At 39.9% G+C, this 27,612-nt stretch overlaps 1 protein-coding gene across 1 annotated transcript in view; it reads left to right on the forward strand.

Moving 5' to 3' along the window:
* Window positions 1–27,612, forward strand: part of ETFA (electron transfer flavoprotein subunit alpha) — a 30,767-nt gene that overhangs the window by 714 nt on the left and 2,441 nt on the right. Inside the window, exons 2-11 of the mRNA XM_085303223.1 lie at window positions 560–709; window positions 2,617–2,698; window positions 2,809–2,891; window positions 4,454–4,553; window positions 5,804–5,914; window positions 6,985–7,086; window positions 7,747–7,815; window positions 8,859–8,941; window positions 23,416–23,481; window positions 26,995–27,075. Coding sequence (XP_085159349.1) covers window positions 560–709; window positions 2,617–2,698; window positions 2,809–2,891; window positions 4,454–4,553; window positions 5,804–5,914; window positions 6,985–7,086; window positions 7,747–7,815; window positions 8,859–8,941; window positions 23,416–23,481; window positions 26,995–27,075 — 927 coding nt within the window. The remainder of the gene's footprint in view (window positions 1–559; window positions 710–2,616; window positions 2,699–2,808; window positions 2,892–4,453; window positions 4,554–5,803; window positions 5,915–6,984; window positions 7,087–7,746; window positions 7,816–8,858; window positions 8,942–23,415; window positions 23,482–26,994; window positions 27,076–27,612) is intronic.

A 27,612-nucleotide genomic window follows, 5' to 3' on the forward strand; every position in this document is an offset into this window, starting at 1 on the left:
ATAGCAAAAAAAAAAAAAAAAAAAAAAAAAGGCAAGTAAATACTTACTTCCTACCCTTGATTTCCTTGTGCCTTAGACTTGCTTTTTTCCTCTTGTGGATTTCCTTTCATAACCATCTAAAATCTTAAAATTATATTCATGTTAAATTATGCCCACTCTTTAAGATACTTAGTTAAGTGGACCAATTGAGCTTGAATATAATCTGTTCAAATGTCTTTTTTTTTTTTTTTTTTTTTTTTTTTTTTTTTTTTTTTTTTTTTTTTTTTTTTTTTTTTTTTTTTTTTTTATACTGGTCAGTAGTTTCTATGAATGTTATAGTTTAACAGCAATATGTTACAGATAGGCTGCAATCAAGCAGGTTTATACTTTTTTTTTAATACCTTGTATATTCTAGCTACTTAATTAAATATCTTAGTTTGCTCAGTTTTGTTTGAGAGTACTGGCTGACAACTTTGTGTATAGAAAACTTTCTGTAAAGCATCGGATGCTCTAAGGAACAGTTTTTCTTGTCTAAATGCTAATTATCAACTCTGCTTTCTCTCTCTGTCTTTCTTTAAAGGCATCGCTGCTTCGGCGGTTTCAGAGTACCTTAGTCATAGCAGAACACAACAACGAGTCTCTTACGCCCATTACTCTAAATGTTATCACTGCAGCAAAACGTCTCGGAGGGGAAGTTTCTTGTTTAGTAGCTGGTACCAGCTGTGATAAGGTAGGAAATCCTATTTTCATATGAATGAAATAATGAATGCGGTCAAATGATATGTAATAGCATCTTGGTCAGCCTGGAGAATAATCTCTAGTGAAGAGGAACTGTGCCAGGAATTGCTAATCCACAGGAAATGTCCTGCACTTGAACTGTTTCTTCTCTGAAGTGAAAATATGGGTATAGATTTCATTTAACAAGTGAGAATATCAGTTTAAGTTGTGAAAAGCTTAAAAAAAGCAAACAAAAATTTTTAAGGCTAGAGGACAATTAACTTTTAAAACAGTATTTTCCTGTAACATTTGAAAGAGAAGTATTGCAGCGCTAAGAAAGTGGGAGGAAGCTTTCCCTGCTGAAATGGAAACCGGCAGAAATGGCACAGCACAGTGACAAACAGAACTTCAGAGCACCTCGCTTTTACTTGTCAGCTGCTGGTGGCATAGTGGGAATATGTTTGCAACCGAAAAATCTGAAATTAGCATTTCTCGACTTTGTTATATAGCTCGTGTCTAAAGTAGGAGTTGCTTGAATGTTAGCTATTGGCCTTGCTTCAGTCTAATTTTTGTTACATTAAAAATCTAGAGGCTGTATGTTCTTTAGTTCATTAGTGTCACTCCTGTGCCAGAATGAGGTAGACTCATGCGAACAGTAGAAGTAACAATAATTATCTTTTTTATTATTATTATTGTTTGTAATGTTTCTATATTATTATTCTGAAAGTGATACGTAGTATCTCACATGGAAGGTAGGCTCGTGGAAGTTAATTTATCTGTAGCTGTAGAAATCTCACCAGCTATTGAAGATTGATTCTAAACTGAGATGTAGATGTTCAAAGTTGAACCTAGAAGAAAATATTTATCTAGTTGCAGATGGTAGTAAAATTTTGGATTTTGCCTGAAATGTCTGTCTTCAAGTTGTCTTATTCTTTTGTACTTGTACAGTAGAAAAGCGATTGCAAAATTTTTTAATTTGTTTTTTAATAGTAAGTGCATTGTATCTACTGGGCAATATATGTCATCCTGGGGAAGAGTATCTCACAGAAAGTGTAGGTTTTTTTTGTTTTAAGCTTCTTTGTACGAATCGCTATGGATGTAAGGAAGCAGCCACTTACTCAAACAGATACTTTGCAGCAGCTGTTTTGGAATATTTGTTTGTTTCCTCTTGCTAATTTCTGAGTGTTAAACTGATACTCAGCAAACTCTGTAGAGCTCTGCTAGATCTGGGACGAGGCATGTGGTCTCCAGACACTGCTGTCAGTCCTATTCTCTCTGATCTGCAATAACCCTTTTATCATTTAAACTTCACTTCTTCAAATTTAAAGGAAAAAAAATGGCATAAATATAGAACTGAAAGTATGCATCACATTAGTAGGCATGGAGTCAGTTGCAAACAAAGGATTTTGCTAAAATTTGCACACAGATCATAATATTACTGTACATTTTTATTTGTGTTGTATGTTCGTGTGGTATATCATTACTGATTTTAAAGAAATTGGGCTTGGTTTCTTGATGATTATAGCAGAATACTCAGCAATAATCTTCAAGTGTGATTTGTATTGACTATTTTAATAAATCATAGAATTATTGTGAAATCTTGTGTACAGGAGGCAAGCTTTCTTATGTTTGATTTGCTTTGTAATGTTCTTATTCACAGAATTCATTTGTATTACCCCATAAAAAGCTGCACTGAGAGTCAGAAGGTACACATTTTGTTTTGTCAGATTTGTTTTGATTTTGAAAAGTAGGTACCTTTGTGTTCCAGTTTTACCTAATCTGTAGATTGTGAGCTCTTTGCAGTAGGGACTATCTCGTGTTATTTGTTTAAGATGCTTGCCACCACGGAGCTCTAAGTTTAGCTGGAGCCTCCAGGTGCTGCTATAATATAAATTAATAATAATACATTTCTAATCATAGGTAGCACAAGAAGCGAGCAAAGTACAGGGTGTTGCAAAAGTTCTAGTGGCTCAGCACGATGTATACAAAGGATTTCTACCAGGTGAGAGTTGTTCTTGCCAAGCTATTGACAAAATAACTGGTATTTATACTTGTGATTGAAAATATAAATAATATAGTTGTAAATTGTGAGCAGTATGTTTTTATCCTTAGAGGAGCTGACTCCTTTGATTTTGGAAACTCAGAAACAATTCAATTACACGCACATTTGCGCTGGAGCATCTGCCTTTGGGAAGGTAAGTAATTGAAAAGTGCATTAAAAATATTTTGTAGAAAAAGAGACAGAGACACTGTCGCATGTATGAGTGTGAATCAAATGCCTGAGGGAAAGTTTTCAGATCAGCCATAGCCAGTGTGGAGTTTTCAAAAAATGTTACAGTGGTTCACTTAAGAGTTGTCATTCGTTAGAAACACTGATTCTTTTTGAATTTTATTCTGGACTGACTTGGACAAGTTAGAATTAAAGAAAGGAGCAGTTCAGAAAAAGTACTTACTTGTAACCAGCTAGTCCTATGTAAACAAGACAAAATGTATAAAATATAAAACCTATGAAGCTAGCTCACTGTGGCTCTTGTTCCACTTCATTTACTTTCTAGATTGTTGTATGGTTTGCATGTTGAAATGAAAGTGCACAGATCTGTTGAGGCAATCTTTCAAGGGGCAGGAGGGACTGTATCTACAGTGTAGGTAGTGTAGATTGAAATATCTTTAAAAAAGTATAAATAACATAGATTCAACTCCTAGCCAAGATATACTTTAATGAAAACACAACTTTTCAAAACTTGCATTTTAAGGAGTGTGTGTTTAAGCATGCGGAGTTCCTCGGTGCTAAAAACAATGCCATGGTGCAGCTAACTTAGACACGGAAAGAGTACGTTAGAAATCTGCCAGTGTGAGATGAATGATGATATCAGCCTTCTATCCTACTACTTTCTCTGTCAATCAGTATCAATCCTTATACTTGTAGTTTTGCTAAGGGTAATCTTTATACGCTTTAAGTCTTACTCAGATTTCTGTTTTCCCTCCCCCTCTTTTTTTTTGATCTGCAGTAGTTTGGTAAAGATTACTAGCTTTTGCTTTAAAGTTTATGCTCTCAGAATTGAGCAGTGCTTTCCTAGAGGAATGAGTCAGTGACTATTTTCATAGTTGAATGTTGTTTAATGTGAGTAAAAGTCTCAGAACGGGGACCTTTGTGTTGTACCAGATTAGAAGAATTCATTTCTTAATGCTTTATGTTCTTTTTACCCTCCTTCCGTTCCCAAAGGTGCTAAGTAATTTTCTAGAGTCAATTTCAGAATAGGAGAAAATATGTTTTAATGATAATTTTAAAATATATTTTAGCTTTTCTTGGGAGGTACAGATTTTTTTTCCCTGTTGTCTCTAGCAACTAGCTTCCAAAAATACTACTTTTGTTGAAGTGCTGTTGTAAGAACTCAGCAATCCATTATTGTCAATTTTCTGAGTAAATAGCATCTATATTCAGTTTTAAACTACTGAAGCAAATAAGCCTTCTAATTTAGGATATTGAATTAAGAGTTTACTTACAGTAAGTCTCATAAAATTTCTAATGTTATTACAGTAATGGGTTTTTATTTGGCTGCTAAAGCTATGTGAGTAGCCCTACGCTACCCTTGAGCTGTGCGTATGTTTTCACTTGCAGACAACTTTATATGAAGTGAAAATCAGGACAGCAAATGTTTCTTTGCTTAACATGTAAATTTTAACTCATTTCCTTTGCATTTCCTCATGTTCAGTGTATCAGCCTTTGCTTTTCTAACTTTTCTCCTTTAACTTCTAGAATCTTATTCCCAGAGTGGCCGCTAAACTTGATGTTGCCCCTATTTCTGACATCATTGAAATTAAATCACCAGACACTTTTGTGAGAACTATCTATGCAGGTCAGTGACCAGAAAAAGTATGTGGTATTTGTGCAATAAAGGACCCATACTGATAACTGTTCTACAGAGTTCTGTTATTAGAACCTTGGAATATGTCAGGAAATTTCACCTTACAATCTGAATTGCTGTGGTTCATAAAAATGAAACATGAGGGTGTTCCGTGTGTGAGAACATGATGTTCCATGTGTGAGAACACAAGCAATACCAGCAACTTTGGTACTGTAGGATTTCAGTTAGAAACCAGATCAATTGTTTTTTTAATTAATAGAATTTGGCAGTGTCCTTTATATGTGCTGCCTTTCTTTGTAAATGCAATTCTGATCAGATTTTGTAAAACATAAGACATTAAGTTAATTGTATGACTTTATTTAATATGGCAAACATTACTTCTGAGTTAAGATACCACAGAGTTATTTTTCCTAATTATGAAGACACTGATTATTTTTAATTTTTAATTGACTTAATTTGTAATTCTTTTTTCAGTCTAGTTTCTCTAATGCTTTTCTGACCCAATATTTTAATTCAGATATGAGCTCATTAGCTTGTTTCTTAATTTTGTTGTACAAGATTTTTCTTCCACCAGCATACTATTATATTTTGAGTTACATTACCAGAATGTAGTTGACCTGTGTTGCATTTTTAAGTTGCTTCCCCCTGATTCACAGATTTCAAGATGACTTCGTTTATGAGTGGCTGGTATTTCTCTTTTTTTTTTTTTTTTCTCGTTACCATTCCCTGCAGCTCGAACTGCCTTTTATAGTTCAGATTATTGGAAAAAAATAAACAAACAAACCCACAAATATTTGGAGTAGGCTTCCTTGTCCTCTACTCTGCTGAAGTCTTGTGACAGGATGAAAGATCCACTTTGAATTTTAGACCCTTTTTGTATTTAAGAAGATAGTTTCAGAGGATTTTTTTTTCCTTCTGAAATTGAGAAGTTCATTAATGAGAGATGGTTTGAATGCAGTTTTTTCCCTTAAAAAAGAAGGGACTATTAATATGCCTTAGAAATGATGAGATAAAAAGTAAGTACAAATATTTGTGATCTGTGTTGTTTAATGTGTAATCTGTATTACTAAGTTTCTGGTTTTGGGCGTCTAAAACTGCAATTTTAGGAAGTAACTTTCTGAATCTTACCTCTTCTAGCAGAAGTGCTAATATGTTTCTAATAATTATTTTTTGCATGAAATACAATTAGATGTCTAATCCTAATTTTGTCTTTTATAAAAACATAATATGATTTTTTTAAGGAAATATTGTTTGCACTGTGAAATGTGAGGAAAATGTCAAAGTGTTTTCTGTACGGGGAACTTCTTTTGAAGCTGCACCAGCGAGTGGTGGTAGTGCCAGTTTAGAAACAGGTGAGCATTTGTTTTGGTACTCTCCTATTTTGTGTAGTAGAGTTACTTTTGCTTAATATGTGCTAGTGTTTTGCAGAAATGTTTGTCAGAGCAAGCCAGTTGTCAGAACTGTTGCTTATGCCTTCAGTACACAGGCTTGCACTTTTTAGTGATGTCCAGTAAGGGAAGATAGAGATTCTCTGCTCACTTCCTACCTTCTCTGTGACCAGAAATGGAGATTATCTGTGCTGAAACCTGTGCCTGTTTCACGTGCTGCTTAAGTATCTGCTACTGCAATCCTGAGACTTTTCCATCTTCAAAGTTATGGCTGTTTAAATAGCTGGTTTTGTTTTCAAAGCGAACTGGGCAAAAATAGCAGTGGCTGGCTATCCATGGTTTTGGTTTAATCAGTCATATTTCAGTAGGTTGTTACAGTGTCAAGCTAAATCAGTAGCAGTTTAAATCGAGTTGAGAACACCCAGCCATTGTTTTCTATCAGTTTTAACTAAATTCACTTAAATTATTATTTTAATGAAGCCACTACAGCTTTGATTATAGAGAAATCCATAGTCACCTCTGCTGTTTCTCTCTTGGGGACTGTATATGACTATGCTGTCCATAGATCCAGCAGAGGAAATCATTAACATCTAGCTCTGTGTCCTGCACCTCACCCTCCCGTTTCTCATATTTTTCTGAGAGGCTTGGTAGCTGCCCCTGTACTGTGGAAGTCAGGAAACACTACACAGCTGGCTTGATCGCCTGTCTTAACAAGAATTGCACTTACACTAGGTTGATAGCAATATATTACTTATACTACTGACTTTCATTTTTGTGCACTCTGATGTGCAAAATCGAAATCGTTCACAACACTTTGTTTTTTTTTGTATTATGGAGTAAGTACAACTAATGAGAGAGGCTTGTAACTCAGAGCCATAGAGCAATTGCTGACAGCAGTTAAAAGGTCGTGGTAGATTTGGTTCTAGAATTATCTTTGTATTAAGTTAAAGCTCACATTTAAAAGGCTGAAAATACATGCTTTACTTTTTTTTTTCTTTTTTTCTTTTCTTTTTTTTTTAATTTGATGAGAGCAGTAACACCTCCACCGCCTGTTGGTCTGTCTGAATGGATTGAACAGAAGCTGACAAAAAGCGATCGACCAGAGCTTACTAGTGCAAAAGTGGTTATATCTGGTGGTAGGTAGATAATATTAGAACTACGTTATGTTGTATTTAACTAACACTATGCACCTCAATTAAATAATGCCTGTAAAAGAACACTRTAATGTGTTTTAACGTATGCTAACGAGCATTTTAAGAACATCATCACTCCTAGTGGGTACCTTCAAAATAATAGAAATATCAGGTATTTTTAGATCAAAATATGCTGAAAATAATTGTTACAGCAGTCCAGACATGACTGTCTAATGATTTTTAAAATAGTTATGTTTTTATTCTGTTCTTCATGTATAAAGTGATGGACTGTGATACGTACAGTGTACCTATAACTAAGTATTTCTTAATTGTCCCACTACAGAGATTTGTACCTAAAGCCAGCAGAGGGAGCACATATTAGTGAGAAATCCTGTTTCCCTGATTTCAGAGAATGAGATTGATGATGCTGTAGGAAGTAAACTGGACAGAGTGGTGGCGGTTTACACATCTGAGATTATGATATTAATCACAAAGACAAAAGTAGACTCTCTTAAGTGTTAAATATTATTTAATGATATGYCCAAACCCCCCGATATTTGTCCTTTGCAAATACAAGCACTAATGCTGAAATTTTATATAGACAATCAAAATTATAAAGGATATTATGTTCTTTCTTAATCTTTTTTTTCCTTAACTTTTAAGGACGAGGTTTAAAGAGCGGTGAAAATTTTAAGTTGTTATATGATCTTGCAGATCAACTGCACGCTGCAGGTAAATTTGTTTTCCTTCTTTTATTAAACCTGCTTATTTAAAAAAGGTCACATTAAAAAGAATGTTCATCTTAAKTTTTTAACTTTCATGTCCTATTGAAGAAATTGTTTAAATCCTGTTAACAAATTATTTAAATCCTGTTAACATAGTCCTAGATAAAATTTTGCTTTGTCCTTGTGGTCTGCTGTATCCTTAAATGCCTGTGTATGACGCAGAACACTCAACCTCAATATTCTTCACCCTTCTCAAATCTCCAACACACTTGCTCACAAACAACTGTATGAGTTAGAAAATGTTATAAGCTCATTTTGAAGAGCTGATCTTTTCTTCATATGTCCTTAAATACTGTTCCTGTGCAGAGTCCCTTTGACAATTCTTCTCGTTTGAGTATTTCTGTCTTTTTGCTATACTTTTGCATTAACAGGAGAAAACTAGCTATGMAGTGTTCTAGCAAAACAGTTTAAGTAAACAGGTGGGGAAGGAGGAGGAGCTGTTTGCACTAACATTTTAAGTATATTAGCTTTAAATGTAATAACAAGTAGATATTTTTACATGAATATACTTGTTTTTACATTGGCAGCTTCACTAAGCAAATGTCCATGTGGTATTTTCAAGTTTAGTTTGACTTTTTCTTTATGGTGCTGAACTTCTGAGCTCCACAGCAGTGTAAGGTGGCATAYGTGTTCTATTCAAACTTGGTGGAACCTTATGAGAAGGCATTTATGGGAAAATCCTCTTTTGACRAAGCAACGAGAGAAATAATGGAAACATGCCAGACTGAAATCCTCAGTTTTAAATATATGGCCCTTTGGTGCTGGGAGTAAGGATTTCCTGTTGCTTATGAAGTGCATTAGCACTTAGTATTTGGAAATTTCAGCCAGTGGTACAGAGAGGGATTACTATAAGAGCTAAGAGGGAAGTTTCTAAATACGTGCCATTACAGTGTGTGACTCTTCAGTAAAATACATGTGCTTTTATGGTGATATAAATTTGGCTCGCTAATATTTTAAAAGAAAACACTGGAAATATTTTCTTTCAACTAGTTGGAGCTTCCCGTGCAGCTGTCGATGCTGGCTTTGTTCCTAATGACATGCAAGTTGGACAGACGGGCAAAATAGTAGCACCAGTAAGTATGGAAATATCTTTCCTAAAAGAGCTATGGTGTTTTCCAATATGCCCTTTCCTTCRAAGTAAATACTTAGAAATGAGCTAAGTCTTAATACTGAACATAACAGGAAAATCTTAGTGTGCCCAGTGTGATACTGTCATCTGAATATGCATTTGCAGAACTATGAGTTGTGATATAAATCTCTAGGTRAACTTGAAGTCTTTGTCAAAACCTTTGCAGGGTGGATTTTTTTATAGTTGCCTGTGGTGAATGATTTTTTGGTTTTCTAACAACCATCATTGATATGCCAAAAGGTATTTTTCAAGCTAACATAAGCTTGAAATTATACTAGTATGTGGCTTGATCTCTGGGAATTGATTTTTTTTAACAGGCAGACTAGATGGCGATTTTTTTTTTAAGTTTTGATAACTGTAACTGGATTGTTGCATTATGTGCTAATCAAAAATTTTTAAGGGATGAAAATGGAAGAAAATTGAGAGTAGTCTGCAGGTTGGCTCCTGCATAGTGCAATGCTAAGAGAGGCATGCTATAGTGAGTGGCTTAATGTTGGGGAAAAAAACAGCTGCACATCTTTTTTGCTATGCATCCTGAGATCACAGGGGCCTGATTTCTATCCTCATGTGTCTTTTTGGATCCAGGGGAGCTTTCTCTCCTGTAGAAGTCTGAAACTATTTTCATTGTTCCTCATGACCTGGGGAAAAGCAGGGAGAGTGGTGAACAGATAATGCAGGCTTGAGCATTTGAAAACAAAGAGGTACAAAGTTAGCTCATCTCTGTGTGGGGTAGAATGTGAGCTAGCATGTATTAAGATGTGATGGCTAAGGACATGACTAGGGAATTGTGACTAAAAGCACAGGCAGGCATGGAAATCTGTCAGACAGTGGCTTGGAGCTATATAACCAAATAAACATATGCAGCTCTTCAGTAAGCAGTTACCTCTGATCTATGTATTTGGCAACAGAAGGCATGAAAGAGCAACTTTTGACTTGCCAGTGGTTTAATGAGAACAGAAAGGGAGAGTCAACTGCAACTCTTAGTAAAGAGTAGCTTGTTGTATTTCAACTATTTCAACTAATGCATTTACCAATTAGCAATAATTTTAATAATACTGAAAAGCTGTACATGTCCAAAGTCTTGATAGGATCTGAGACATTTTACTGTGGCACCATCAGCAGATGCAAATTTGAGAACTTCAGACAGTGACCATTATTCCTCCAGTAGTACATCGAGCAGGATAAGAGAATACTTGGAGATCACAGAGACAGAAATTTGGGAATCCTGGAGTCTATGGTTGGTTTTGCCTGCTGTGCTTTCTRGAATAAGATACTTTGTGTCTCTGAGCTCTTCTGTCCTGTAATGTGGAGAGGAATGCTTGCTGCTTTTAGAAGGTCTAAGTGGTGGTATTTTTCAGCACAATAGTGTTTAAGCTGTGTATAAAACAACTGCTACAAAAAAGGAGCATCTGAGAAGCAGACATAAAACCTGTTGATGTGGGTTAAGGTCTGTCTGGTTTTATGTTGTGCCCTTCCAAAATCCTGGTAGCAGTGATGTTAACCTCTACTGTGCAAGGAAATTGTGAGGCTTTTCTGGATTGTAAATGCAACCCTAACTCTGCTTCCTTGTGGTATTTCATTTTGTGCATAATGCATAAATGTTTGTTATTTTTTTGGAAAGAGCGTGTGACAGCTATAGTCCACAGTCTAATAATTTCTTCTTGCTAAGGGAATATTTGTGTTTAAATATAATGCACTTTCTTGTGATCTCACAATAGGCTTAAGGTCACTTCTGTTGCAGCTATAGGTCTTACCAAACTACTCCAATTAAACACGTTCATTGCTATCTCAGTACGTGCAGCTGCAAGGTATATGGGAACCACAGTACCAGGAAGGCAGTTGGTTGTCTCAAGGAGGCAATCTTAGCCGATTGTCATGTACTCAAATCTTTGAAAGCCAAGCAGTGAGGTGAGTGTCATTTAGCTGTTCTAAAGAGTTGAGACTGACCAGCCTTAGATCTTCACTACCCAAATTTTCATTAATCAARTGGAAAATGCTAATTTGAGGACAGCTCTGCTCAGGTTTGTCTGTCTCAGGGCTCAGAGATGAACATTCTTTCCAGAGATAAGGGCATGTAAACAGTTACGTTCAAATAAAAAAGGCTAGTTTTTGATGGAGGAGTAGCGCTAAAGCTTACCCCAGATGGCTCATAGCAACATTTGAAAGTCATAAGAATATACAACCACATCATAGGACCACATAAATGTCATCAGAAACCTCTCTGACTGACTAATGGATATTTAACTATTGTGTCAATAAATGGTCCTACTTGGCACAGCTGTATGGTGCTTCATCTTTTTTTCAGCARTATAGTGCATTTCTTTCACATCTCCACTCATGCTTCTTAACAAGTACTGATCAAGTAATGAGTTATACATAGTATTGAAAATTAAACACCCCTTATTTCAAATTGTTCAAATRTTTCTGCTGGATCTGACAACACAGACAAGGATAAGGACAGTGAACGGTGGCTTAGCAGTGTGATAGAGAATATTGTAGTTAATTGTAATGAAAATGCAAATTGGTTTTGTTTTTTAAAGTAAAAAGAAAAAAATAATCCCAGAGTCACCACCTAGAGGAATTAATTTTTCAGTGTGTTGTCTAGGTATCCTAAATATGAGAAGGTTTAAAGATGTACATTTTTGACTTCATATTCCTAATTTTACTTCACAGTCATTTTGATTCTTTAGTTAGAAAATAATTCTGTGAAGTTAAAGGGATAGTTCATTTAAAGGAGCAACAGAATTGAACTCTTGATCAGATTAGGATTACAACAGCTATTAATCCTCTAGAAGATGACTGCTTCCTCTTCCTACAAGGATTTCTTAGTAGTTCAGGGAGAGATCATGATCTGATAATTTTATCTAGAAAACTGCAAAGCAACTTTGTATATTGATTGTTATGTTAGCTGAGTGCAGAGTTTTTTATTTAGTGTKGAACTCAAATTTACATGCTCTTCTGGGCATGGGGGTTTTAAGGAGGGATATGTTGGATACAAGAGACGGTTGGAGTTTGAGACACGCTTGCTCTCCTGTGCAACTGTTAGTTTCTGGTGGGAAAGTGTCTTAGTATATGCTCTTACTCTTTTATTAATAGTCTCTTGCCCAGTGTCAGTGGAGGATTGGAACACGTTTTTAGGAAAGATTCTGAAATTGAGTCGTTTTGAGACTTGGGAAGAAGAGTTGCTTAGGGGCTCAGAAGGACAGGATGTGTGTCTCGTGCTGATTTTTACCTATGGATTGCATGGGGAACATTTCTGTCCTGATCGTCGGGTAAGAAGGTAGTGATCTAAAAGATTTGCTTGTTTCTTCCTTTGTGTCTTTGATTGTGGGTTTGGCGAAGAAAAAGTAATTTTTAATTTTGGTCACTGACCTTTCAGTAATTTCCTGACTGATTTCAGTTTTTATGCAGTCCAGACAGTGCATCACAGGACATGAGAACCTTTGCAGCTGCAGAAGCTTTCCTGAAATGCCCATTTATTAATACATGAACAGACTGCCAGGCAAGAAACATTTCTAGACTTTTTTGCCTCACTAGCAAAAGGAATACAAATTTTTACCTTTCTGTCTGAGAATTAGTTCTGTGCAGTACATTCACACTTCCAGAATTGTTCTGGAGCTTTAAACCATGAGCTTCCTTCATGTTGGGATTCATGCATTTTGTTGGTTTTTGACTGGATCTTTGGTAATTTTCCTTTTGTGTAATTTAATTCTAGTTCTTAAAATGCTGGAGTATATTATTTTTGTTTCTCATTGTAGCTTTTTTACCCATTGATTTTTGATGACTATAGCTCTCCATTTGAGCATTCTGTGTGAAAGAGAAGGCTAATTTCTATTATCTGAGGAGAGGGAAGAAAATATAAGTGGATATAGTAAATAAATCCGAGCAAAAACTTTACCTTCCTAATTAAAAAAAAGGAATCTAGTACATTCAGTTTCTTTAATCAGTGACAAGCATTCTTATTTTAAGAACCGTTTTAGTATATTTTTTTAAATTGGAAGCCAGTTGTTTCCCCCTATTTCTTATATGCAGATGTTCTGCAAAAAATAAAATTTAGTTCTCAAGTTGACCGCTGTCTGCRGTTTCTGTTTAAGAAAAATAACTAGGAAGCCCTTGAGGATGTTCAGATTAGGTTTTGGATAAAAATACGCTTTCCATTAGTGTCTTAGTATTAAGTATTAGTTAAGCATATACAGTTAGAAAATTACTAAATYCCTTGCACAGATCAAGCCTCCCTCCCCTAGAGTAGGTGCTATTTTTAGGTAAGAAATTTCAAATAGTCAGGGGCTTCAGTTTGCGCAGATACAATGTTTGCAGTTTTCTCTTTCTCTCACTCTTTTGCAGTGAGTCTTTGTACAGCCTGAGAAAGGCAAGAGGTTGTTGTAAGCTGTAAGTAGCTTCTATTAGTCCTTTAGCTGTGACTGGCCTCCATGGGACAGATCTGCGAGGAAGAGGCACACAGGGGATGACTGAGTACCTACAGCTAGGTGTCTAATGCCTTTTTAGGCAACTCAGGTATGAAAGAGAATCACTGGGCTGGCAGGTACCGTATGGCACCTGGGAAACCTCCATCCTTCTGAGCAGCCCTGGCGTTCGGGTGGGAAAGCCTGCGGTAGCTGCCCTGGCACTAGATGCTGCGTTCARGCACCTGAGTTGTTCCCCATTTCTCCCAAGGTTTCCCACGTGCTCCGTTCTTGTTATATTCTTTGCTCTGACGACAGTTTTAAGACTTTTTCTGCCACTGGTTAAGCTTTGCATTTGTTTAGGGAAGCCTGTGGAAAGGGGAAAACCARAACTCGAATTCGAAGAGATACAAAACGCACAGCTGCCCTGCTCACATGTGTTTGGCTTTGCTCATTGGGGCACTGGAGACTTCCTTCCCTGTAGGCTCCCAGCATTGCTGAGATCATTTTAAGGGTAGCATCTGATGTGCTGTGCCTGTTGAATAGCTGTAATTAGAAATGTCAGCTAGAACAGTGGTTTGGTAAAACAGGGAAAACCAGTGCAAAATAAAAATTATTTGTTTCAAGAGGAAGCATAATTTATTTTTGTGCCATGTCAGATCCTACTTTAGTACTCTTTTTCTGGTATTTTAGTCTTCATATATTTGTATATGTTGTATACCTATCAGCCATTATTTCTTAAATTTCTTAATTAACTGGTTAGTATTTCCTCCAAAGCAAGTAATCTGTAGTGTTTTCAATTTCAACTCCTGGTTTCTCTGTTTCTSAGTTGTCTAGGACTGGTTGTGTGTGCTGAATGCATTCCTTCCAGCTTTTGTGAACTTTGTCCTCCTCCTGATCAGGTACAGAAAGTCTCGCTCTCACTYTCGCTCTCGCTTCTTGTCTCAGACACTGCAGGTCATTTCAGGCTGTTTGTTTATTCTGTTATCCTCTGACCTAGCAAAGAATTTTCTGATTCCTGAAAGATATCTATCTAGTAGAATCCATTCAGAGTTTAACTATTTTGTGACTCATTTTATTATTTTCCTCTTCCGAAGTCCATGCATTTTCAGGGTCCGGTTCTATAACTGCTTTAGCTTTCTGCGTACATTTTTCTAGTGGGCGACAGGGAAGAGGTGACCAGAGCAGTATTCACAGTTGTAGGACTGAAGGAGTCCATCTAGGATTTAATCACCAGTGTGCCACGACGAGATGGCATCACCGTACCCGTCTCAGATTTTATTGCAAGGCTCCCCGCCCCGAGGAGGGTTCATCCAGCAGGCACGGCACAGGAAGGCACAACCCCCTCCTTGCAGGGGTTCAGCTGCTGCTATTTTGTTGCTTTCAACATTGGGTGCAAAATACTGCTCCAACAGAAGGGTGACAAAGAGACAGAGAGGGAGAACTCAGGAAAGCAGGAGTTAGGGAGTATATGATGCAGTAATAATTGACACTGGATTAGGTGAGTGGGCCAGAAATGTGATATGATTACACGGAAAGTGGATGCATTTAGATATTGCATGTGCTGAGAAATCTCAGATGGGGAAGGCAGATGGCAATTCAGTGTAGTTTTGTTAGGACTGCCAGGAGTAAACTTGCTGGCCTGCTTAGCTTCACTGTCTAAGCTTCCATTTCATACCAGAAAGTCTCCCTGGATATAAAGGATTGCAGGAATTTTAAAGGGAGGCACATTTACAACTGGCATGAATTGACTTAATGACTAAAAATGAAGCAAGCTGAAGAGGTGCCACTTGTGCAGAAGAGTGAGATGTTAGGTTCAAATACTTGAAAGGCACAAATGCAGTGGAAGAACAGCAACAACTTAGTATGTTGTATTAGGTAGAAGACTCAGGAGAGGGATGAAGTTGCAAGAGGGATAAGAAAGCTGCATAGCAAGGAAGCATTTGCTAGCAGCATGATATGCTGCCATGGAATAGTCCTGCAGAGAAGTGGAATTCCTGTTGCTCCACGTGTTTTACAAGGTGGCAGGACACATTCAGAGCTTGTAGGTGCCCCAAGATTTTACTAGGCAGTTCCTTTCTCCGCAGTGTGACTCGCTTTTTAACATTCAGTAGTCATTGTCTTGCTTCAGGACTGGCAGGAAGCGGGGAAAGGCAGTGTCACATCATTTACATTATTTCTGTGTTTCTTATTTCTCTGTATTTGCTAGCAAAGCAGTCAGTTACTTTGCCTAGTGTGGTTTTGTTCTCTTTAAAATGCATGAGTGACTCATGGTTTTATTGCTCACAAAGTAGATACAAACTCTACCAATATTTCTTCCCACTACTTAGGGATCATTTGCCTGCCCAAGTTAGCACATCTGTTATGTTCTATTTCCTTTCACTCTTTTGTGTAAAAGTGTGGAGAAACTGAAATAAGGTATACTTAATTCCAATATTTATGTTCCTTTTTGGTCTCTGATTCTTATCTAAAGGTACTAATAATAGAGTGAACTAATTAATTCCCATAGGTTTGCAAGAAGTGTCACCTGTACCATCTTGTGTGTACTCACTTTAAAAATGTTTTCCTTGCTTATCAATGGCAAGATCTTCATCAGTTCCTAACTGGTTACACATATGAGAGAATATTGAGGTGCTAAAGTTCTTGTAATCAGATACATGATATGCTTCTTGATTTTTCACACCTACGGCTAGCTTTGTGGGAATATGTTGCTTGTGCATTACATTTGGGTTTTTATTAACAGACCAGCAGGTGCACTTGTTATTGCATAAACGGTTGAGTTGAGGCCACTAGGTAGCTGGCAGATGGGAATAGCGTAGGGAAAACTGACCATGCTTGGGAAATTGTTTTTGGAATATCTCCTCTGATAATTCACTACTGTTGAAAAGTAGCTCTACGGTGGCAAACTTTAGAGAGCTGTTTGTATGCAGCTGGGACTGAATTTACAGACTACCTTTCTCTGACTTGCTAAAAAGCTAAGGATTGACAACCCCTTTCATCCTGCATTATCCAGTGTAGCTTTTAACTCCAAGAAAACTATGTTCACAAATTGATGCTCTGCTCCTCTGGGGTTGGTGCAGAAACATTAAATTGTACTAAAATATTCATATGTGAGTGCATTTAGCTGAAAGCAATTGATGTGCTTTTCCCTAGAGAGCGAAAAAAAAATTGCTGTATGGCCCTGCACTCCAGCAGACACCCTAACCACGCTTCTTAAGGGTAATTACATGGCTTGGCTGATCAAAGGTTCTTAAAGTGAAAAAGAAATTGTACTTGGGATGCTGTTTAGTAATGTGTATTGAGTGGAACATATTCGGCAGCATCACTGAGTAGTACACACTGGATAATTGTTTGATATATAGTATGATATATATGAACTAATGTCAAACCAGAAAGTWTTTTATTGAGTTAATAGCTTGTAATTGGAAGGAATCTGTTGTATGAAGTAATTTTCATTATAAAAGATTTCTTTCTAATGCCATTGTCCTTGCACCCTTGCAAAGAAAATAAAATATCTGAGCTGCCTTTGAAAGAGTGCACGTGCCAAAGGGGTTCATTAAGCTGGCTGTTTAAAAGCATGCCACTAGTATGATGACGAATTGATGTGCCCTGAAGGTTTTCAGTGTAATTCAAAAGTTGGCATAAAAATCAATAGTAGCATGCTTACAAAGTAACTACCTCATCTTGCGTTGCACCTGTGAAAGATGCATTATAGCATTCAAAGTTGTCATAAGTTGCAACTAAAAATTAATCTTGTCAATTTCTTAAGCAAATGTAGCTTTTAAATGCTCTAAGGCAGCCTAAGGGATTTTTTAAATGTTTTCACTAGTAGTAATCAAATTATTGTGTAGGTAATTGAAAAAAGCAGTATGCACAGGAAAATAACTGCATTGCTGTAATGGTAATTGTAATCATCCACATATAGCATTCTGGTGACATTTATCCTAACTGCATGTAACAGGCTACATGAATTCTGGAGGCAGCTGTGCAAACTCATGCAGGTGAAGTCTAATGGACTTACTGTAGATGCTAATATGTAAGCTGGGTACATTGAACCCAGAACCAGCAATTTTGAGGATGGGCAAGGGAAACTGTTCTTCTAAATGATCAGTGAATGACAACTTGCCTTGGGAGATACACTGGGGTCTGTGGTTTTGAAAGCTTATGGAAAAAACAGTGTAATGCTAGATTAATACCTTATAGCAAATGAGAAGTCAGATTTTTGATTTGGAATCTTATTTGTAAGTAGGATAAAGTTGGGACTTTGAGTTTTGTTTCTTTTTAGGGTTTTTGTGATGCAAACCTGTGCCTACAGACTTGAGGTCTCTGTCAGGCTCCTGGCTCCGCCTGGCCTCCTGTGGGATATTGTGTGGCAGGACAAATTAAGATACTGTTGCGCTCTGCCAGTTTGCTGGCAGAATCCACTTTGGCCACTGCTGTAGTCCTTGTGAGAAGTCTAATGGGTATGTTACGTGCGAATGCCCTCACTTTCCTGTGTTTCCATAGCACATCTTTAATTTAAAACATTTTCTGTTGGTTTGTCTTGCTTGTGCCTGCCTACCCACTGCTTTCTACACACTCAGACTGTTCAGTAAGTTCAGCTTCCTGTGCTGCTTGTGTCCTCCACTGTGCACTTTCTTACTATTAGCTCTCTGGTGGCCCATCCCTTACGCTGATGTTTGCTCTCCCCGCTCGGTACAAAGGAGGATTTGTGGCATGGCGGCGACATACATATAGTAATTATTTTGTGTGTGAAATTAAGTTACTGTGAAACGAGACAGCTGTCTGATCTGATGCTATGCCTTTATACTACCAAAACCTTCGTTTTCCGTTTCATCCCTGCTACTTGCCTTCTGAGGCCGCGTCTGGGCTCAGACGGGACCGTGAGCCCGTGGGGCAGAGCCCCTGCTAGCTGATTGTGCCGTGCTTGTGCGGCAGGGAGCTGGCAGCAGCCCTTCGGTGCAATTCTGCATGGGTACGAGCACCAGGGGGTTGATAAATGCCACCCCATGTCCTGGACTTTGACAGCAGCACCTGCAATTGTAGCCTGCGGATTGGCCACCTGAGAGCAGTGGTGAGAGCAGCTTCCAAAGATCTGGAAATCAGGAATGTGACGTTGGCGTGAAGCCATCTGTCTTGGCACCTGAGATGTGGGATGTGGAGTCTGTTTCACGTAGTTTTGTGCCTGGGCCTGGGTTTCCTGAGTAGGTGATCTCTGAAGAACTGTGTTTCTCCTTGTAGACCTTACTGCGCTTTCTGCGATGGCAAGCGTGTCGCCTMAGGCAGCTGGAAGCCGCGTGGCTGTGTGGCTGCTGTGCGGTCCTGGCCTCTTCCCTTCCTCCGCGCTGTCCTTAAGCACGTGGGGCTGCAGTCCTGCACTGGGACTTTGCAGGCTGGCACAGTGGAGCCGTGACAGCCAAGTAAAGCCATGACAGAAGTTAATGATTTCAGTGAAAATAAAATTTTCAAATTTTCAAAACAAGGGGCTTGCCATGAAAAGAATTTAAGATTTCTTAGTCTTTCCTGACTTCTCAGGAGAACAGTTGAATTCTGTCCTTGGAAGTGGTGTCTCAGCACTGAGCAGACCAGAATCTTTATCACTCAGACCGTTCAGAATCRATTTAAACTAAGATTTAAGCAACCAAATCTATTTTGCAACAGTGTGCTATTTATGGGAAACATGCTGTCATGTGTGTTCCGTGCATAAAAAATGTTACTTCTTGAGGTGATCTACCGTAAGTGCTAAAACCTACTGAATAGACCAGTTTTCTTAGCCAGAGAGGCAAAAGCAGATAACTGAGAGGGTAGACCTTAAATGCATAGTAAARGCTTTTTAGACAAACCTGGTAATTTATAAATGTCCTTTTAATGAAATGTCTTTGTCTTTCCTAGATATTTTAATAGAATACATACATAGACATCTGGCTCTTGGTAAACTGGATTCTTTCCAAAGACTGAACTTCAAAATGTTAAACAGAGTGATAAGAGTATCTGGTAGTCTAGATGACTAGCACTTAATGAATTGCTCCAAAAATCAAATTACAGTAATGTATTTTTTAAAAGAGCTCATGTGAAAGACTATGTGATGTTAGAATAATTTCTTCTGTAACATCTGTTCTCTTATTTGGTATAATTAAAATATTGCATTCTTACCATGGGTTCTCATATGTACATATTATATTACATTGCAGCTGTGGTTAAAATGGATTGACCTCTAATAGTAATCTGTTCAGCAAAAAGCAATTGAGACTAAGAAATTTTTGAGTCTCTTCAACAGCTGTGTGTTTTTGTGCGAGTACATGGACTAGATTCTCTGTATCAATTTCAAAGCCTTTTTTTTAATAGGAAATACTCTGTTCCTGCTCAGTTTCCCTTCCCTTCAGTTCTTACAGGAGACAGCTTTTGCAGAAAAGTGTAGAAAAGCTTCATAAATTTTATTTATCTATGTCTATTTAAAAATCAATGTAATAGGTAAAATCTGTAGCTGTAGAAACATCAGAGAGTAATCATCTTTCTTTTTTTTTTAATTGATGTAATGACTGTCAGGCGTGTGTGGAAAAAGCAGCCTGCGTGCTCTCTGTGTTTGAACACCTTCTTTCGCCAGCCCCTCCAGCAGGTTCGGGCCTGTTCTGCAGCTGGGCTTTGTTCTGCCCTCTTCAAAGCTACTTTACTGTAATGCGCCTCTCCAGTTGCATGTGGACAGGATCTTCTTGTCCTTCTTACCCTCCCTGACCCCAGAAATCATTTCTTAAATTAGGTGTGKCCGTTCTTGGATGTGGACTAGCCTTGGCATCTTTAAAGAAGAAATTCTGTTAATAGTTGAGGTCACATCTTTTCTGAGTATGTACAGGTATCATTTTTGTTCTGACTGCCGATCCGCTTTGGGGTTTAACTGTCTCTTGGTTGTTCATCCGTTGAATGGTCTCTTGTTCAGGTCTCTCGTGCGCAGCCCTCTGAAGTTTCCCTGCAAAATAAGGAGCAAAATTCCTAACAGATGCCACATGCCAGCGTTGTGAAGACTTTCAGCTGTATAAAATCATCCCTAGGCAAAGACCAAGTCTCAGTGTCATGCTATTGCTGAGAAGCCAGTCATAAAGCTTGTAATGTCCCTCAAGACGAGCGCAACAGTGCTTTTTTGGAACACGTGCTTGCATTGCAAGGCTTGGAAACCCTAGCTCCTAAATGCCAAAGTTGTGCTCCTAACCAAATTTTGAAGCTTTTACTGCCTCTTAATCATAGAATCAGTAAGGTTGGAAGGGACCTCTGGAGACCATCTAGTGCAACCTCCCTGCTCAGCAGGGTCACCTAGAACATGGTAGACAGAGTTGCATCCAGGCGGGTCTTGAAGATCTCCAGAGAAGGAGACTCCACCACCTCTCTGGGCAACCTGCTCCAGTGCTCCATCACTCTCACAGGGAAGAAATTCCCCCTCACGGTCAGGCGGAACTTCCTGTGCTTCAGTTTCTGCCCGTTGCCTCTTGTCCTGTCACACGGGACAACTGAAAAGAGTTTGTCCCCGTCCCCCTGACAGCCTCCCTTCAGGGACTTGTACACATTGATCAGATCCCCCCTCAGTCTTCTCTTCCCCAGGCTGAAGAGGCCCAGCTCTCGCAGCTGTTCCTCGTAGGGCAGGTGCTCCAGTCTCCTGATCATCCTTGTAGCCCTGCGCTGGACTCTCTCCAGTAGCTCCATGTCTCTCTTGTACTGGGGAGCCCAGAACTGGTCACAGGACTCGAGATGAGGCCTCACCAGGGCTGAGTAGAGGGGCAGGATCACTTCCCTCGGCCTGCTGGCAACAGTCTTCCTAACGCACCCGAGGAGACCATTGGCTTTCTTGGCCACAAGGACACATCGCTGSCTCATGGTCAATCTGTCATCCACCAGCACTCCCAGGTCCTTCTCTGCAGAGCTGTTCTCCAGCAGGTCAGCCCMCAGCTTGTACTGGTGCCTACTGGTGCCTATTTATCCCTAGGTGCAGGACTCTGCACTTGCCCCTGTTGAACCTCAGGAGGTTCCTCTCTGCCCAGCTCTCCAGCCTGTCCAGGCCTCTCTGAAKGGCAGCACAGYCCTCAGGTGTGTCAGCCACTCCTCCCAGCTTGGTATCATCAGCAAACTTGCTGAGGAGGCACTCTGTCCCCTCCTCCAGGTCATTGATGAAGAAGTTGAGCAGGATGGGACCCAGTACTGAGCCCCGGGGGACGCCACTAGCCACAGGCCTCCAACTAGACTCCAGGCCACCGGTGACGACCCTCTGAGCTCTGYCTTTCAGCCAGTTCTCAATCCACCTCACTGTCCACTCGTCTAACCCATGCTTCCTGAGCTTATCTAAGAGGATGTTATGGGAGATAGTGTCAAGAGCCTTGCTGAAGTCAAGGCACACAAMGTCCACTGCTCTCCCCTCATCTACCCAGCCAGTCATTCCATTGTAGAAGATTCAGATTGGTCAAGCAGGATTTCCCCTTGGTGAATCCATGCTGACTACTACTGATCACCTTCTCCTCCATATGTCTGGAGATGACATCCAGAATGAGCTGTTCCATCACCTTTCCGGGGATGGAGGTGAGGCTGACCGGCCTATAGTTGCCTGGGTCCTCCTTCTGGCCCTTTTTGAAGGCTGGAGTGACATTGGCTTTCTTCGAGTCCTGAAGCACCTCTCCAGTTCTCCATGACTATCAGCTAACATTTTAAATTTCTATTTTGGAATGGAAATTAAACACTGATCGAGTGCCTCACTGATAGATCCTGCTGATTTCCTGGCTCCAGAACATGCAGGAATCTCGTCAGCATGCAGCAGTTTAATGGGTGAGAAGGGTTGGAAACAGGCACTCCACCCAGGAACTGATAGTGTAGACCATCCCCAGACTATGCATATATTGCTTAAAGGCAGATTCTGCATTAATGCATGTTTTAAATGTACTTGCTACAGACATGCCACTGAAAAGGAGCACTTGAGCGAGGCGTTGAGAAATGATAGTGTAACTAACACGCTTACCTTTTGCCAGTGCTGCCTCTCTTAGAAATAAGTTGGTTAGAAGTGTTTCATTGGGTTTTGTTCTATAAAGCTAGGGAGCTAAACAGCACGGGTTGGACTGCTGCTTGGACTTCTGGCAGGGGGGACGAGGTCATTGTGAGTTGCAGGTGTGCTTGGTTTTGGATAGATTACAGTTTGGGTGGCCTTCAGCCCAAGAGAAGCCACCTTCTCTGCTGCAAATTAAAACTGTCCATAGGGATTTGTTTGCATATAGATTTGCACCTGTTCTGGTTGCAAGTCTCTTCAGAGATGCCAGCTTGATCGCCCTAAAGTGTAAAGTGCAGCTGCGTGTGAGGGCAGCGCTTGGTGCCTGCGTAGGAAGCGCTGCCGTACGGCTGCTGGCTGCTGTGGGGGCACTGGTAGCTACTGGGGGAAGAGAAGCTTTAGGGCTGGCGAGCACCGAGCGTCACTACAAGTGTGAATTGCACTAACCCACTTCAGCATCTGAAAAGTTTTATCCCACTCCCTAGGAAACTTTTTCAAGGCATAAACACCTGTGTTTAAGCTTTTTGCATCCTGTCATGTTTGAGGGCTCTGGAATCCTTTAAACAGAAAAGCCCAAGTTTGCTGTGGAGCAGGCCCGTATTTAGGCAGCTGCATTATCCGTTGCACTGATCTGCCATTTGCAGATTATCTTGCTTAATACTTGCTGTGGGAATCGCCAGGCTCACGGGTAGCACTGGTGGCCCTCTCCTGTAGTCGGGAATTGGCACATGTTACAGCGCTGTCTCAACTGTCGCATGTTTGATGCAGATGTCTTTCGGTTTTGGGGTTTTTTTTACCCTCATGTGTCTTTGCCAGATGCTTCTTTGGGATTTTCTTTTTACAATTGTGTTGTTCATCAACATATTTTGCTGCCTTTAATATTGAAAACTACTTTAATGTTACGAACCACTGTATGATACTGATTTTGAATAAGATTTGTCGTACCTCCCGAAACTGTATCATGGGTACCAAAAATGTCTTGKTTTTGTTTTCTTCTAGGAGCTTTATATTGCTGTGGGAATATCTGGAGCAATCCAACACTTGGCTGGGATGAAAGACAGTAAGGTATGAAGTTGGAAGTGCTAGAAAATAATTTGAGGAAGGAAAAGAGTTGATGTCTTTGTTTTTACATCAATATTTTAACCAGTTTTCCATTTTTTTTTAATGTTGAGGTTGCCAGCTTGCTTGATTTCTTAAAATATGTTAGTCCTCTGAGCCTTGCCAAATAAAGTATTGTGGAAAATCATCTAACACATTGGCAAAACTATTGCACTAAACCCCGAAGTGTTAAATAGGAGAAACTAATTGACTTTACTTAAAAAGAAATGCACATATGCCTGAACTCTATAYAATAGTTCCATTTGCATTTATTGCAGAATATGACATATTAATTCATGCATAACAATGTGCAATTTGAATTAGGAACTTGCTATTCCATAAAGTAAAAGATGTCTCTGACATTCCTACATTTAGGCATTCAAATGGAAACCTATTAAAAAATGGCAGTAAAACTTTAAAAGGTTTAACTCATTAGTTGCCAAAACAAATAATCTGAAATTGGAATTGCCAGAGTTTTGTCCACTAAGCAGTATTTGGAAAGAGGAGCAGAACCTACTGAATCATATTATCAAATGCCAGACATAAGAAAAAAGAAGAAAAAAAAAAAAAAGACTGTTCAGACTACCCCTAGTTAATTTTAGAACAAGATTAATTTTTATTCTTTTCAGGGAACTCATCACAAGTTTTAATGGGTTTGATACTGCCTTTCAAAAGATTTGCAAAACTTCATATGTAGATCCTTAATTTGCCTCTTGTTTGACCACTGACACACCATAGTGCATTTATGTGACTGGTAGTTCTCATCACAAACCAGCCTGTGAATGATCTGCGTTTTCTTAGGATATAGTTCCTTTTGGATGTAGGATTTAAATCATAGCTATTCTGGGGAATCCACAAAAGCTGGACTGAGGATAGAGCACCCTTCTTTGGATCCCGTTTTTGCATCCCAAGCTGCACTATGGTCAGTTGACGCAGTGGAGAAAAAACAAGACTGGAAATTAAAGATGATGTAAAGATGAAAGTTGCTACTGAGAGGTGAAACAGAAGGGTATAAGGAATAAAATACTCTCACTGGTATTAGTGGAATAGGGTAGTTTTAGTCACTTCAGCTCCCAGTGAAGGGACGAGAAGGAGAGTCAGAGAGAGCAGCACAGTGCAGTATTAACACGGTCACCCTGGCTCTCCTCGGGGCCCTCTGCCGTGGCTGGTGGCCGCAGCGTTGAGGATGCCTTTGTGGGTTGTTTAGTCTCCAGCGAGGCTTTTGGGGTAGGCGAGAGATGAGGGCAGAGGGATTAGTATCARACATTGATTGATAACTGTTTATTCAAAGCTGCTTAAGACTTAATCTGACCTGGTTTATGTTCATCTCCTGTGTTATCTTGATAAGACTACCAGCAATATGAAGAACTTCATTTTATTTTTAAGCGTCGGAATTTCCTTTGCTATAAAAATACAAGGCAGTACTGTAAGTGATAAACTTTTGCTTCTGTGACTTCTCCAATGCCATGTTTGGTATTTTGGAAAGGTCTTTTATAAGAAATAAGGGCAGGTGAAATCTGTTGATAGGAGATGCTTTACAGTTTAATTTCTCCCACACGTCACAGTTTTTTGTAGTTTAAACAAAAGTGTGTATCGTAAAATTCAGTTTTAGTTGCATTTGAAATGTGTTCTGCTTTCCTTTTAGCCAAAGCATGTAGGTGTTGCAGTTACTGAAAGAGCCGATTTATAGAAACTTAAAAGAATGCAGCAGCCTTGGGAACCGCCTTGGGGGTGTCCCCCGTCTTCCCGCAGCGCTGTGAGTTAGCCGGCTTGGTGAACTTGTGCACTTCAGGATGTGTTTCCCAGAGTAGTCAGATGCTTTCTACCAACTGAAATGTATAATTTATTTGTCCTTTTACAGCAAGGTAGAAAACAAAGCTTTTGAGGAGACCTAGAAAATTGTTGTTGCTTTCTTTCCTTATTTTTTTCCTCCCGCGTGAGGTGGTTGCAATGATGTCTTCTCTTTCTATGAGATGTAACTTCTGGTAAAAGTTCTGCCGCGGGCAGGGTTACGCTTTTGTTTCTGCCCATTGGAGGTCTTGTTAAAATGATGAGGTGGAGAACCAGCACTTACTGAAAAGTTACTTCAGTTAATGGAGCCGGTTAGAGGAAGCAGTAGGCTGCCAGAGTCGAGCTCAGCCTGGATTGTGCTTGCTGGACTGCAGCGATGGCGGCAGGAGGCTTGTGTTTGCAAACGGGGCAGCTGAAATCAAAGCAAAAAAAAAAGGGGGRGGAGGAAATACTTCGGAGGAGCGTGTGGCTGGACTGCGCGCAGCTGCTTGCTGAGGAGCAGCGAGGGCAGCAGCAGGGCCCTGGGTCGGTACGTGCTCCTTGCGTAGATGTGGTGGTCTTTATGGGGAGGCACTGGATACAAATGACCTGTGAAGAAAAAACATTTCTGTGGGCTTGAAAACACGGGATTTGCTGGTTTATTTGAGTTACTGCCACTAGACATATGCTACCAAGCCATTAATTTTGTTGGACAAGTACGTTTAGCGGAGTGATTAAAAAGGAAACATGAACTATGGCTTCTTGAGACTGCAYGTAAGCGAAGGAAGCAAGCGGTGGGTTAGGGCTGTCCCGAGGAATCTCGGTGCCTCAAATTGGAGCTCAGCTGGCAGCGGCTGGGTGGAAAGGCAGTACGGGAGCACGGTGGTTTACGCCTGCTTGCTTTGTGCAAGACTTGTTTTATGAGCTGTTGCCCCCCCCCCCGTTTTTTTTTCTTTTTTCTTTTTTGAACCCTCGTGGTGCTCTTCCCCAGCCCGTGGTGGATTTTGATGTGGACACCCGCAGGTATTCTGCTGGAATTTGCTATTGCAGGCATTTACAAAATGATGATTTACTTGTATGGAAGTGCTAAAAAAAAGTCAGGAAAGACACAGGCATTTTTCTGAATGGTGTGTTGGGATTTACATCACATGCGTCTTTTTCTACTGTGTGACAAAAATAGATTATATTATTCCCCATAGTAATTACAGAGGCTTTTACACAGGCTTTATTTTTCCCCATTTTGAATACTACCTCTGATTTATATCTGTAATGTTACGACTTCACTCTTGCAGGTAAGAAGGCTTTTTTTCTTTTTTTTTCTTTTCTTTTCTTTTTTTTTTTGTAGTGTTCTTCCCCTCCCAAAAATCTTTCTTACTTTTCAACACAGGATAGGTCAGCCCTGCGCCATGCTATGAGCAGGGAAAGACCATCTTAGAAAAATGATGTTTTCATTGTTATGAATACTTGGCTCAGTTTTGGATCTGTCCTGGATGGGATTTTGTTTGTTCCTTTTTTTTTTTTTGTGGGTTGGGTTTTTCTTTTCTTTTTTTTTTCTGATGGAAAGGAAAAGTATTATTTGTTAAATGCTCCTGCTCATAGCTTCTGTTTGTAGTGGCTGGGTACGTGGTTCCTAGCTGAGGTCTGGCTCTGTGAGCCAATCCTACCCCTTACCCAACGCATACTCACCTGGTGCTCCGTTGTTGCTTGCAGACCATAGTTGCTATTAACAAGGATCCCGAAGCTCCCATTTTCCAGGTGGCGGACTACGGCCTGGTGGCAGACTTGTTCAAGGTAAGGTGAAACGTGGAAATGCRCGGGCTGCTTCCGAGCGCACATGGTAGTCTCACGAGTCACAGCGGTCTCAAAATTCAGGCTCTGCAAACAGCGGGGCCGGGCCGGGGGGGGCAGGTGCTTACATGTGCTTTTAAGCTTCGTAAGGCGTGGAAGTGCGCTGCTGCGGAGCCTGCAGCAGCCCGTGGGCGTCCTGCCGTGCGCCTTACCCGTGCCCGTGATGCAGATGTAGGGCTCACCCGGAAACACAGGCATAAGCGCGCGTGCGCGCGCACACACACACACACACACAGACGCAGACATTTCCCCCCCCCCAACAAACACAGCCGCACACAGAGGCGTGTATGTGTGCATGCACACCACACACACACACACACACACACACACACATTTCCCCCCCAACAAACACAGCCTCACACACAGAGGCGTGTATGTGTGCGTGCACACCACACACACACACACACACACACACACGCAGACATTTCCTCCCCTCCCCCAATAAACACAGCCGCACACACAGAGGTGTGTATGTATGCG

Source organism: Rhea americana, unplaced genomic scaffold (genome assembly GCF_003343005.1).
Source record: "Rhea americana isolate MKP2758 unplaced genomic scaffold, rheAme1 scaffold_2, whole genome shotgun sequence".
NCBI lineage: Eukaryota > Metazoa > Chordata > Aves > Rheiformes > Rheidae > Rhea > Rhea americana.